Source organism: Ctenopharyngodon idella, chromosome 8 (genome assembly GCF_019924925.1).
Source record: "Ctenopharyngodon idella isolate HZGC_01 chromosome 8, HZGC01, whole genome shotgun sequence".
Taxonomy (NCBI): domain Eukaryota; kingdom Metazoa; phylum Chordata; class Actinopteri; order Cypriniformes; family Xenocyprididae; genus Ctenopharyngodon; species Ctenopharyngodon idella.
In genome coordinates this window covers 31,027,979-31,042,015 of record NC_067227.1, presented here as the reverse complement: position 1 = coordinate 31,042,015, position 14,037 = coordinate 31,027,979, and the positions used below count along the sequence as shown (strand labels likewise).

Genomic DNA, 14,037 nt, shown 5'->3' with positions numbered 1-14,037 from the left:
AATATGGGTAACCAAACAGCTGACGGCCCCATTGAGAGAGAAAAAAAAAATAGTATGGGGCCCATCAACTGTTTGGTTACTGACATTCTTCAAAATATCATTTGTGTTCAGCAGAAGAAAGAAATTAACACAGGTTTGGAACAACTTGAGGATGAGTAAATGACAGAATTTTCATTTTTGGGTGTACTATCCCTTTAATTTCAGCACTGTACATCTATCCGTCTATCTAGCAGCTGCACACTTAAAATTATACTTAAGTTTTGTGCATCTTTTATTTAGTACATGTTATTGAAATGAATGTTCTGAATGTGATGACGTCACGCTCGCGCTCAGGTGGAGCCATTCAGGGGCCGCAGATGCTTGTGCGCGTTCACGAGGAGCGCGCCGTGTTGACGGACGCGAGTGACTGGAGAGGCAACATGTCCACCACAGCCGCCGCGCAGCTGAACAACAATGAAGAACATGGACTCAACGGTAAAACTCCGTCCATATTTCTGCAGTGAAAGCTCGGGAGGGATCCTAATGTCGCTTTAAATCTGTTGTCTGTACGTTTTATTTGTGTCTGGAGCTTTAAAACGCTGTTATGCAACATCTATTGTCTCACTTCGCTCAATGGCTGGAATTTCCTCCTTGCTCTTAGGGGAGGGGTTGAAGGGCGGGAGATTAAGATGGCGTCATAACGCGAGAGCGAATGGGAATGAATGTGAGCGGGACTAGCGGTGGCGTTGCTTGGCAACTCGGAATGATTGATGGAACGTAAGCCAACCGTTAGTTCGACTTTAAATTCGAGCTCCGTGGAGGCGGGGCTACGTTAATATCAAAACAAGGCGAAGAGGGGATCTGTAAAAAATGGAGGCGGGGGCGTGTAAATAACTAATGAAACTACGAGGTGAATTTAGCTCGGCTTAATTAAACTGGCTATTGCCTTATTATTTTGCTGTTCATTGTGTGCTCCATTCTCTTTTAGTTTTAGTAGCTGGGTTATTCCAGTAAAGCAGAACATTTTCCCATCATACGTGTTGATATCTATTGAATAAATTATCTTTTTTCTTAAACTGAAATCTCATTAGTTTTTTTTTTTAACCAGAATACCACAATTAAGTGAACACATAGGTTAATTTTAAATAATTTCACTACTAGTAAATGTTGCCTTGCCCGCCCTGTCCTGAAAACAGCAGTCTGTTCAGACATTTTCCTGTTTTTTTTTCCCCCCTCTTTTTTCATATTTCTGTATTATTCAAACATGGTTCTTGGAAAGAAGGAACAACCTTCACTTATTAGCAGATATCACTAAATCTCTTTGATTGTGGAACAAGGAGCAATTATTTAGTGCTTGAGTTTAGTAATCATTACTGCAACATTTAAACTGTTTATTTGCATTATGTAAGCTCTCTCTGAGAGCACTGAGCTCATAATACTGATCATTTCATATTAGTCCATTAGTTTTTTTAAACTCTTTTTTTTTACTAGTCAGATGACCTCAAACATTCAGCACGTCATTTTTCACATTCATTCTGTACCTCTGAACAATTCCAAGTGAAGTGCAAACCATATTTCCTTCTTTTGTTTGTTTGTGCATAAAAATATATGGTTTGTAGTGCATATAGTTGCATCCAGAACCAAATATTAACTGCACTATTACTCTTAATTCTTGCATAAGCATTGTAGATTTTAATATAATGTAGATGAATCTTCGTATGCATTTTTTCTGCCAATGTAAGAGAACATGGAGAATGTATAACCATGCTCTGACTGAATCTGTGCTTATTTTTAGAGTAATATCTCTGATATTCTGTGAAATAACTTTAAACATGATAAAAGCTAAGAGTAGTATGCTATTGGTTAGCTGAAAGCATATGCAAATTCATATTCAAGCTAAAAATATTTGATAAACATGCAAGGGCGATGTGTAGCACTTGTTATGTAGCAGCTGTTGGTAATACCATTTCCCTGCTGTCTGTGCAGTTTTGGTTGCACTAGTTGTAAAGTGACATAATAAAGTAATTTAAGGTCCGTTATGTGATTTAAGACAGGTGACAGTATCTCTGAAACCATCTCAAATCTTTCAAGAAGCCCCAATGAACATGTCCAAACAAGTCAACATGATGTTCAATTTTTTTTTTTTAACTTTCTTAATGCATTTTCATGCTCTGGTTGTGCAAAATTCACCAATGCAAATTATTCTGAAGAAAAATAGTTTATTTTTGTGATGTTTTCAGATTGTTTTCCAGGAAAATGTCTGAACAGACTGCTGTTTTCAGGACAGGGCGGGCAAGGCAACATTTACTAGTAGTGAAATTATTTAAAATTAACCTATGTGTTCACTTAATTGTGGTATTCTGGTTAAAAAAAACCAATGAGATTTCAGTTTAAGAAAAAAAGATAATTTATTCAATAGGTATCAACACGTATGATGGGAAAATGTGCTGCTTTACTGGAATAACCCAGCTACTAAAACTAAGCTGATGTCATCAAGGCCTCTTATTTTTCAGCCCTTCATATTAAATCTCTCACTTTTCACCATCCAATAAATTCTTGACAGATATAATCAAGTCCCACCCTACAATCATTCTTCTTGAATATTCCATTGCACTCTGAAAATTTGTCACATTACAGAAGTAAAATGATTCTGGCTTTGTTTACACTCATCATCAACCTAACTAGACAGCATTTATACATCCTATGATGCCCAAAAATGCTGTCTAGAAAGGCAGCTCAATAGCTTCTCTCACATTCACGTTACTGTACTGCATTTTTGACCCTGCTGTCCACTCATTGGAGAGCTTTCAGAAGGTGCAAACCCCTAAAAATGAGTCATTCTGTTTACCGTTTAGCATTTAGCGGTGGTGCACAGTAGGTTTCTCAGTGTCTGTGGCACACAGACAGATCTGGGTTACAGACACAGCAGGGGGATGGGAGAGGAAAAAGCAGCGAGTGGTTTGATGTGCCAGAGATTACATAATCCCTCCCTTCCTCCCGCTCCGGTCCTGCGGTGAATTCCATCAGAGCTGCTCCAGGATCAGAGCAACTAGAGCTGGTGTGTTATCTGTGCATTCATTTGCATATTTTACCACATTGATAGCCATTCATCACTTTTTGGCCTAGGATGTGGCCAAGTTAGATTTTTATATTTTTTCGAATGCTCGCCCAACAGGGTGTTGCTATGCAGTTGTTGGGGTGTTCTGGTGGTTACTGGTGCCAGATATGGCTCGGGTCCCTCCTTCAATGCAAGTCTGTGGTTTGTTGTGATGCAGTGTGACAACAAATGCTCACAGATGAAGAGCTGGTGGAATGTAGTCTGCCATGGCAACATGCCCATAACTGTGGGCAAATACACGAGTTCATTGTTTTGGGCTGGCCTCTGGTGGAGGATAATAAGATAATCAGGCATGCTCATTTAAACAGGACGCTGGCTTATTAGTGCTGCAATGTTGTTGATTATTTCCCTTGATGTTGTAATAATGATCATACATTTTGAATTAATTTTCATTTTTGGGTGAACTACCAATATAATTCAAAATGACATGTCGTTCCAAACCTGTAAGACATTCATTCATCTTCGGAACACAAATGAAGATCTTTTTAATTAAAGTTTGAGAGCTTTCTGTCCCTCCATTGACAGCTATGCAACTACCACTTTCAAGGCCCAGAAAGGTAGTAAAAACATCATAAAATTAATCCATGTGACTCCAGTGGTTTAACCTCAGTTTTATTAAGCGACGCGAGTGCTTTGTTTGCACAAAAAAAACAATTTACCACTTTATTTACTAGTGTTGTCAAAAGATTTTGAATTTTTAAAAATGTGACCATACCAGCATTTCCCCCTAGCATTTTGAGTGCTGTTGAGCGGATTTCTTAAACACCTCTGATTGGCTGTTGTTTTCATGTGCTCAACAGATATGTCTGTGATTGGCTATAATGATCAACGCTTTCAAACTGCTTTCAAACTGCTTTCAAACGCTCCTGTGTGTATCTGTGTAAGCACTCGGTGAAGAGTGTCAAAGATGTCTATTTACAACTTGGTACCGAAGTCAGTACTTTTGACAACACTATTATTTACAAAATATTAATCTTCAATCAAGCGTGCCACACAAGTCTTGAAAAGTGAAGCCAAGGCGTCTCGATCACCCCCAAGTGGCTGGATGCAGTATAGGTCATAAACCCTGCCCTCTCATGTAATGTGAGACAAACTAAACAGTCAAATTACACGTCAAATATTTTTTCTTCCAAAGATGGTTTCTGTCATTTTAGGCAGTTTTTATCACGCTGATGTTAGTTAAAGTGTTCATCCTTTAAATAAATTTGTTTTAAGTTAGTTATTTGATGCTATAAAAACGCGGGTTTTGACGTCATGATTGACAGCTGAGATGACAGCTTCTCTGAGTGAAGTCGTCACTGAAGCACCAACAGACTTTTTTATGGATCTTTGGGAAGAGATTGGAGCTTTAACTTTAATTTCTACATTTCCAGAACTGTTTAATTCACAACAACATAGTGTGTTGTTCTGCAGCATTAACTGATTTTGCGGGAGTTTGGGCGGAACATTGATATCGCAGCTCCATTTCGCGCTCACTACTGCGCAGACTCGGGCTCCACGTTCACTATGCGCAGACTCGAGACTCAAGATGTCAGCGCCATATTTGCACACTGGCGGCTTCAGTTACTACAATGGAAGACAGTGAAGGTGCGTCGTCCATATTTTTTACAGTCTGTGTCTCCAACGTGCGTTCACGAGAGCAACACGCATGCGTGTTATGTTGACACGCGAGCAGACGTTGCATGAGCCCGCATTGGATAATAATATTTTGCACAATCAAAGCACTCGCCTCACTTCATAAAGCTGAGGTTAATCCACTGGAGTCACATGGATTACTTTTATGATGTCTTTACTACCTTTCTGGGCCTTAAAAATGGTAGTTGCATAGACTGTCAATGGAGAGACAGAAAGCTCTCAGATTTCATTAATAAGATCTTCATTTGTGTTCCGAAGATGAATGAATGTCTTACAGGTTTGGACATGAGGGTGAGTAATTAATGACAGAATTTTCATTTTTGGGTGAACTATCACTTTAATAGAATTTACTTAACTCTTATTTTGTTTAGAGCAACTGTAGAAACTTGAGATTGGACTCAGTAACCAACCACCCAGAACACCATAGCAGCCGCAAGACAATGCCTAGCAACATCCCATCACTCCATCATGTTATTAAAGCATCGTGGGACCCGACTGTGGATCTTTCTGTGTTGCCTAGCAACAATGAGGGTCAAATGGGATACGTACGTGTCTCATGTTTGCACCGGGTCAACAGAGCATGTGTGTTCTAAGAAGTCAGTCTCATATTCACTTTTGAGCAAAATGTGTTGTTGTTTTTTTTTGTTTGTTTTTTTGGGCTCCTCTTTGCTTAAAATGCAGGCGTTCTCTCATAGCTTACTCTGTCCTAATGTCAATCCCACAATCCCCTGAATGAGTCTGCCTAGAGAATGAATTGAATACGCCCACTCAGCTCCACACCATTGGAGACGTACGCTAAGGGTTAGAGAGAGGTTAGAAACTCTCATGAAAAAACTAAATTATTTCACTGGGTTAAAGCGATAAATAAAACAAGGCCCATTTAAATGCAGGAGCCGATGCTAATGACTGTTTTGGCTTTTTAGGGTCCTGGGTGGAGCTGGAGTTGAACGGAAACACTCAGCAGCAGAACACCAGCTTGCCCTCGCTGCTGGGGAATGGGAACCAAGGCGAGTCCCAGGCTTCACAAGCCCTGGAGGCCGTGCAGGAGGAAGAGGAGGTCCTAACAGGAGGACTGGAGCACGTGCCTTCCTCCTCCTCTATCCATAACGGAGACATGGAGAAAATCCTACTGGACGCCCAACACGAGTCCAGCCCTAGCAGTTCATCCTGCAACAGGTATGACAAACCCAAACACTCAAAATGATTGACAGGAAATAATTGATTGGCTAAAAATAAGTGGACTACTCCCCAGACCAGGGTTATTATAAAGCGCATTAGCTCCCGCACCTTTTTTTTAGCGGCGTTGGTTTTGGAATAATTTTTTCCATTCATTCGTCCTATAGGAATTTCGAAAATGTCTTAGTTATAAGCCATGAACCAAGTCAACAAGCTACAAGGTGAATAACTTTATAAACATTGATTCGAAGCAAAAAAGTATTAATAAAAATACAAAGGTAGAAGACCTTTCTTAACGGCTTTACAATCCCATGAAGCATTGTGAACAGCATAATCAAATTAAAACCGATCGAGAAACATAAAACTATTCATTTAAAATATAATATATATATATATATATATATATATTGTTTATTGCAAAATATGCAGTAACACTTTAGTTTAGGGCCAATTCTCACTATTAACTAGTGGCTTATTATGCATATCACTAGGATATTAGCTGTTTATTAGTACTTATAAAGCACATATTAATGCCTTATTCTGCATGAAACCTAAACCTTAATCCTTCCACAAACCTAAACTTAACAACTACCATACTATTAATAAGCAGTATTTAGGAGTTTGAGGCAAAAGTCGTAGTTAATAGTTAGTTAATAATGAGAATTGAGCCCTAAACTAAAGTGTAACCAAATACGCATATATATAAATAAATATATATATATATATATATATATTAGTTTCGATTCTCTGATTGGTTGAATTTTCTGTATAGCATCATGGGTAATGTAGTTTTTAACACAATTATTTTAAAATTAGGTTGAAATAATGCGGCTGATGGCTTCAACAGAAGCAAATTCCATCGATTAACAACCTTATAGCTCACAGTAGGTCTGTCTTTAAAGATTTAAAGAAAGTTCAAAATGAATTTCAAAATGAAAATTAATGAGTTTTTACTTCTGGAACCCGAATGTTGTACTCAATAGTTAACTAAAACTGAAATAATTTAAATAAATACATAAATAAAGCTCTGTGTATTATGTGATTAAGTCCTTTTATTATTAGGTCTGCAGCTCTCAGTACAGTCTAATTCACTCCACAAATGATTCAAGCATATGCTGTTGTTTGGTTTTCTCTGATCTGTCTTTTACATCTCTTTGATGATGTGTGTTTACAGCCCACCACGACCACACAGTCCTGACCAGGATGAAGGGCAGATCATGTTTGATGTGGAGATGCCCAGCGAGAGAGACTGTCAGGTAAGAGCAGAACACAGTAATCTAGAGTCTTTGCTGAACCACTGTCTAACAGTGATATAGCGTGATAGTACTGTTATTTAATGAGCACACCTTAATGAATGCTGTCTTTTCTCATCTCTTTCAGTCAGAAGATGATAGTCTGGAGAGGGACAAAGAGGATGATATCCTCATGAATAAAGGGGAGAGTTGGGTGGCAGACTGGTCCAGTCGGCCAGAGAACATTCCCCCGAAGTAAGAACCTATAGAAAACCATTTTGTGTGTATGTTCACAGTTTCATCACATATGACATATTGCCACATGAGAAAATTTATTAATTTTTTAAACAAATCCAATATACTTATATTATATACAATATTTTATATTCATAAAATATTCTATTCTATTCTCTGTGAAAATGAAATGTTTTTTTTTTATATTATTTTATAATTTTATTAAAAATATTTTATTTACTTATTGATTTTAAACATTATGTATTAACTAAAATAGCTTCATTACTTATTTATTTATTTATTTATTTATTTATTATATATATATTAATTGAAAAAAAGATATTTTATTTTATTTTATAAACCCTCAGTAAAGTACCAAACTATCAACAGAAGTGTTTTGCCAATTAGAAAAGTATAATGATCCCTTTTGACCACTTGCAGGGAATTCCACCTTTTTTTATTGTTTTTATTTATTTATTTATTTATTTATTCATTCATTCATTCATTTCATTCATTCATTCATTTATTTATTTATTTATTTATTTATTTTTTAAATGTTACATATTAATTAAAATAAATTACTTATTTATTCAAAAAATTTAAATTTATTTTATTTTTAAAATATGTTTAAAGTATTTGATTTAATTTAAATGTATTTTATTTAGAAAAAAATATTTTATTTTTTATTTTATTATTTTACTTATTTTAAATATTATGCATTAATTAATATTATTTTATTCACATATTTTTAAATATTTAATTTAATTTTATAATTATATATATTAATTTATTTTAAATGTTATATTATTTAAAATAAATTATTTATTAAAAATATTTATTTTAATTTAATTTTTATATTTTTTAAAATGTGTTTAAAGTATTTGATTTATTTTAAATGTATTTTATTTACAAAAAAAATTATTTCATTTTTATTTTATTATTTCACTTATTATTTTAAATATTATGTGTTAATTTAAATTATTTTATTTACTTATTTTTTAATATTTAATTAAATTTTTATATTTAAAAAAATATATATTTTAATTTATTTATTTATGTATTTTTATTTAGAAAAATTATTTTATTTTTTTTTTAATTTATTTTATCGGTAAATACCAAGCTCACAACAGAAGTGTTCTGCAGTTTAAGTGAGATATTAGCATAATGGTTCTCTTTGACCACTCACAGGGAATTCCACTTCCGCCACCCGAAGCGTTCTGGATCGGTGTCTCTGAGCATGAGAAAGACAGGTGCTATGAAGAAAGGAGGCGTGTTCTCCGCTGAGTTCCTCAAAATGTTCATGCCCTCGCTGCTGCTCACCCACATCCTGGCTCTGGGACTGGGGTGAGTGCCAACACAAACACCATATACTTTACAAGCTCAACCTGTGCATATCACAATAATCACTTCAAAGCAACACATAAATACAGCTGCAGTGATGTTGATGCATGCTGATACTATTAAGGTATGATATAACAACATGTATTTTTACATGTTGTTATTTTATGCAGGTAAAATGTATTTATTTGTGCATAAAGCTTATATTTTTTCCTCTGAAGTGCACTTATAATGTTAATCTAGGTTTCCTGCACCAGAAAGTCGTAATTTAGTTTTACATGACCGTTTCCACCCTCTGTCTTGGCTACTTGGGAATGTGTCCAGATAAATTCATATATCAGCATGTGCAAGTCATTTTACACCAGACTGCTTTGCACACGAGGGTCAGTAAAACACAGGATTTGCACAGAAGTTGATTCTCAAAGACGGATCGATACCAACTGTTCATGATCCAATTTCATATATATTTCGTGATGTTTGCAAATTGTCTTTCTGAATGTGTTTTGTTAGCACGTTGCTAATGTACTGTTAAATGTGGATAAAGTTATCATTGTTTCTTACTGTATTCACAGAGACCAGAGCCATGTTGTTAGTTTCATTTTTAACCCGAAAACACTTGCAGTCTGTATAATTCATAAACGCAGCTTCATTCTTATTGAGCCTCTCCAACAGTGTGTAGCTTCAGCCACGTTAGTCGTGCAGCACGCTATCAGACTCATTCAGAATCAAATGTTAGCGAACATCCACAAAATACATGCCAAATCTACGTGATCTGATATGCTGCATCACGAACAGTTTATAATGATCCATTTTGAGAGTTATACTTACTGTGTGAGCTTCTCCTGTATTGTTATTGCCTCAATGTATTGGAATCATGAGCTTGGGGGCAGGGACACAAGCTCATTTGCATTTAAAGGTACACACACCAAATCAGCGCATTTTTTCTCCCACGCAATATATTTACTGTATTAATATTATATTATACAAATATTTTGTCCTTTTTTTAGGGTCTACATTGGGAAGAGGTTGACTACAGCCTCCACCAGCTCATTTTAAACCTGATTAGACCCCAGTGCCTGGACGCCCCATCATGAGCAGCCGTGGCACAGCAGTGGCCAATCATGTGATGATTCCTCTCTCTCTCTCTCTCTCTCTCTCTCTCTCTCTCTTCTCTCCCCTGTCTGTCTTTCTCTTTATCTTCTCTTTGAACCCACGGTACTGGTTTCCCATAACCCCCTCTGCTGGGAGACGCTCCGCTTGTTGACCTTTATCTCTGTCGCAGTTCCTTTCCCTCTAACGCTGTGGCTTACTGACATGTTTTATGTTTTTATTTGGACATGTTCTCAATTATTCACTGATGCAAGCTAGAGCCCCAGTTACCACTCCATCACTACAACCACAGCATATTATCTTTTATTTCTGCATGACGCATTTCATATGCAACTAATGTCTCTCTGTGTGCTCCTGGATGTGGCCGGGAATCTTGGGAGATTACTGTTTTAGGTACCGCTGGACTTATACACAGTATAGTGTCACCTTTGTATCAAGTATATTGACTCCTAATTTAAAAAATTAGTGATGTTTCACCCTAAAGAAATCATTCTAGAGAGATAATGATGTGCATTTGAATTAATTCACTTCCCTTCATGTGCGAATGAATCATAAATACATGTTAGAGTCATTTCAATGACTTTTATAGGAGAACGACGGCCTCATGAGACTATTTAAAGTCATTTTTTACATATGTCAGTGCATTATGTTGGACTGTTACAATTATTTTGAGACTTATTTTGTGTAGAATGTAAACCTTCCTCTCAGTTTTAGGAGGATTGAGTTGCTGAAAATTCAATTTGCTCTTCGCTTCCAGAAAGATCCAGTATGACAGATACAAAACTGAAACATTGCTTTATAGCAGCAGAGTATAAAAATATATAAATGTACTACCACAATACATGTTTTTCTAATCAAAAGACCTTAAGCTAAAGAGATCAGCATGGACATACATCTGTTTAAGAGCCAAACTGGTCCGGTTAGTTGTTTTTTGAGTTATTAGAAAAGCTACACACACATACAAACTCACATGCTCTGGTTTGCCTTGATGCATATCCTGCTTGCAGCAGTTTCTGACTGTGTATCTCAGTGCCAAAGGGTTTCCACTGCCAAACCCAACACGAGTCCCTCGCACTTCTCGTAGACTCGGACTGGTTTGAGTGGATTATTTTTCCCGTCAGTTGCTCCATTTTGACAACACCTTACAAGGCCTTTGATTTTACTGTGAACATCCTGTTGATATTAGTCATAGTGTTTCTATAGTTGCGTATTATGCGCTGTTGTACGTACTTTTGTCAAATCAACAGATCCACACTCCATCTACATATTTTTATGTGACATGGAGTAGTTTTACAGAACGTTTAGATGACTGTAACAGGTTTACACTCACCGATTTACAGATGAAATCTGTCGTGAACACGTCCAGGTCATATTTCATCCCATGATCAATCCTTATGATCGATTATATTCTAATTTATAAAGACCTAAGCCTGGTTTTAATACCAATAAGGTATTGAGGTATTTTTTCCAGGACAATTAAACTAATTTTCACCCATTTTCTTTTCAATTGAAAAATTTAAATTAAACTGTGAATGAAATAATTTTTGCTTTAATGTGTATAATTCATGGTTATATTCATTTCACTGCCTTTAAATTCATGCTGTTTTAATTAAAAAAAAAAATAGTATTACACTAATTTTTATTGTAATACAGTAAAAAAAAAATTAATGGAAATAATGTCACAATTTAAAAAATAATAATTGCATTAGTCCTAAACATAAACACACACACATATATGGGTGTGTTTGTGTGTGTGCATATATATATATATATATATATATATATATATATTAAAGATAACCTGGACATTTTCTTGACAGGTTTTTCACCCTCACAGTATCTAGTAACACTTCTATTAAGCAGAGAGTGTTTAAAAGACCTTGAAACCTCATAGTTAAATAGTCCAGTGAGAGTTCTGCTACTTTAACCAGTTAACAGGTCACCCTTTGCATTGAGTCCGTCTGTGTCATTGTGCCACACTTTACTTCTTTACTCTGTTTTCATGCTTTTTCTGTCTCGGAGGGGGAGTGGAAATACAAGAGGCCAATTTAGTGTCACTTCAGCCGTGCCTCAAGTTTTGTTTGCACCTTTTCTGAGCCCCATTGCATGCGTGTGTTCAGAGAATCCACATCAGGACCAGTGACAGAGGTGAAGTTTTCCCCTGCGTGGGGCGGAAATGACAACTGTGAATGGAATAGCTGTAGCTCATGTCAGATATGATAAACTAGCCCTGCCCTGTCTATGTTGGGTGGGATCACCATACGTGATGTTTTACGCACATTATTATGTTTTTTTCTCTGTTATATCTCTTTTGTTGTTTTGAATTTTTGCTTTAATCATGAGTATGGATACTGGAGGGCGGGGCCCTCGTGATTGACAGCTGTATGATGTGTTTCGTTTGAATTCCAATAGTGACTGGAGTGATGAAGCAAAGAACGTGTAGTTTCTTGTATTTCGCTGGTATTGGAGGAAAACTGAACTGATATTAAAATATAACCTGACATTCATCTTTTCTTTTGTTGTCATTCCATTGTTGGTTTGTGTGTCCATGTTACTCATTTGTTTTGCTTTTGCCATGTGACAAGTTAGGAAGTTTTATGAAACCCATCCTTTTTGTTTGGCTTCCCTGTTGTATTCATTGATTAAATATCCTTGCACTAATATACATGTAGAACTGAACAAATGTAGATTTATATACTCTACAATAGTCAGTTTGATGCTGCAGACATTCCCAACTTTTTTTAGTTAATATTTCAATAATTATTTTGGAAGTTTTGGGAAACCTTGTGGCATAAAATGAACATTGCTTTAATAAACCAGGAATTGTTGACAGTCTCAAAAGCTTCATATAGTCCAAATACCATTAAAATCAGAAGGAAATAATGGTCCTAACTGAAACACACCCATTTTTCTTAAAATTGTGACTGGTTTACTAGGATGTTGTTCCAGGATTTCTGCAGTTCAAACAGTAGACCATGGCGCTAATGCCAAGATCATGGGTTTAATTCCTGGGCATGCATAAACTAATAAAATGTACACCTTAAATGCAATGTAAGTCGCTTTTAAAAGCATCTGCCAAATGGATAAATGTAAATGACCGACATGTGTCTTTAGCTTTATCATTTGAACCGAATCGCCTATAAATTAAATTTTATGAACTAGGGGTTAATTCCCCCACCAAACTTCACTCTAAAAAATGCTCGGTTGAAAATGGACAAACCCAGCAATTGGGTTATTTTAACCCAGCGAATAGGTTAAATGTTGAGCAACCTATATTGCTTGCTTAAAATGAACCCAAAGTATGTTGGAAATTTACATTTATCAATAAGTTTAATGAATAATAATTAAACTATAAACATTTATTTATTTGTATATTAATAAATGTTCATCTTTTGATTATTATTGTTTCATCTAGTAATTGTGTCTGATTTTTAATTTCCAACTTATTTTGGGTTCATTTTAAGCCAGCCGTTAGTCATTATTAAAGTCATTAGTAATGACTTAATACATACAAGTTAAATTTGGTGACTATGATGAACAATTTCTTAAGTTTCACCCTATATTTAATGGATTTTTTTGCACCTTTTTGTTCAAGGATAACCCTTCTAAGTTTGTCCAATCTATACCGAAATTGGCTCAAATCATATTGAGATCAAGCTTCACAAAAGACACCAAATGAATGTTAGATGTTCAGTACAATTTTCCAAAAACATCTTAATGACGTTGCTGGTGAAGGCACCAAACAGCAAATGAGGAAGTATCAGAAATGGGTTCGTATATAGATGTCCTAGTACAGTGTTTCCCAACCTGTTCCTGGAGGCACACCAACAATACACATTTTCCAACTCTTCCTAATCAAACACACCTGATTAAACTCATCAGCTCATTAGTAGAGACTCCAAGACCTGGAATGTATGGATAAGATAAGGGAGATGTCCAAATTGTGTACTGTTGGTGTGCCTCTAGAGAACTGCTTTCAATTGAAAGTAGCTAAAACTGGTAGCTAAATGTCACTAGATGGCATCATAATGGCAAATTCATTGATCTATATAAATATGAATAGAGATCAGTGGGCAAAATAAGAATCTAGATAAGGTTTATCCAAGAAGTTGCTAGATTTGTTCCTAAACTTTTGAAAAAAGTCTCAAAAGGGGTGGGGAAGTCACTAAATCTAGTGACAAAATCCCTAAATTGGCAACACTGATCCATTCAACC

The 14,037-nt window shown here is 35.8% G+C and overlaps 1 protein-coding gene across 1 annotated transcript; it reads left to right on the top strand.

The window, feature by feature from the left end:
- The first annotated feature begins 296 nt into the window (after nt 1-296).
- bnip3la (BCL2 interacting protein 3 like a) lies at nt 297-12,329 on the top strand. Its single transcript, XM_051904489.1, has 6 exons — nt 297-474; nt 5,656-5,908; nt 7,083-7,164; nt 7,289-7,395; nt 8,563-8,718; nt 9,720-12,329. The coding sequence occupies exons 1-6, from the start codon at nt 312-314 to the stop codon at nt 9,766-9,768; spliced, it is 810 nt and encodes a 269-aa protein (XP_051760449.1). The 5' UTR covers nt 297-311; the 3' UTR covers nt 9,769-12,329.
- Nucleotides 12,330-14,037: the final 1,708 nt, after the last annotated feature.

Bases quoted from the DNA above. Each gene is read 5' to 3' on its own strand.
- bnip3la (XM_051904489.1), top strand. From the start codon at position 312: ATGACGTCACGCTCGCGCTCAGGTGGAGCCATTCAGGGGCCGCAGATG. The intron at 7,165-7,288 runs GTAAGAGCAGAA...CATCTCTTTCAG, and splicing joins CCAGCGAGAGAGACTGTCAG to TCAGAAGATGATAGTCTGGA. The intron at 7,396-8,562 runs GTAAGAACCTAT...GACCACTCACAG, and splicing joins CCAGAGAACATTCCCCCGAA to GGAATTCCACTTCCGCCACC.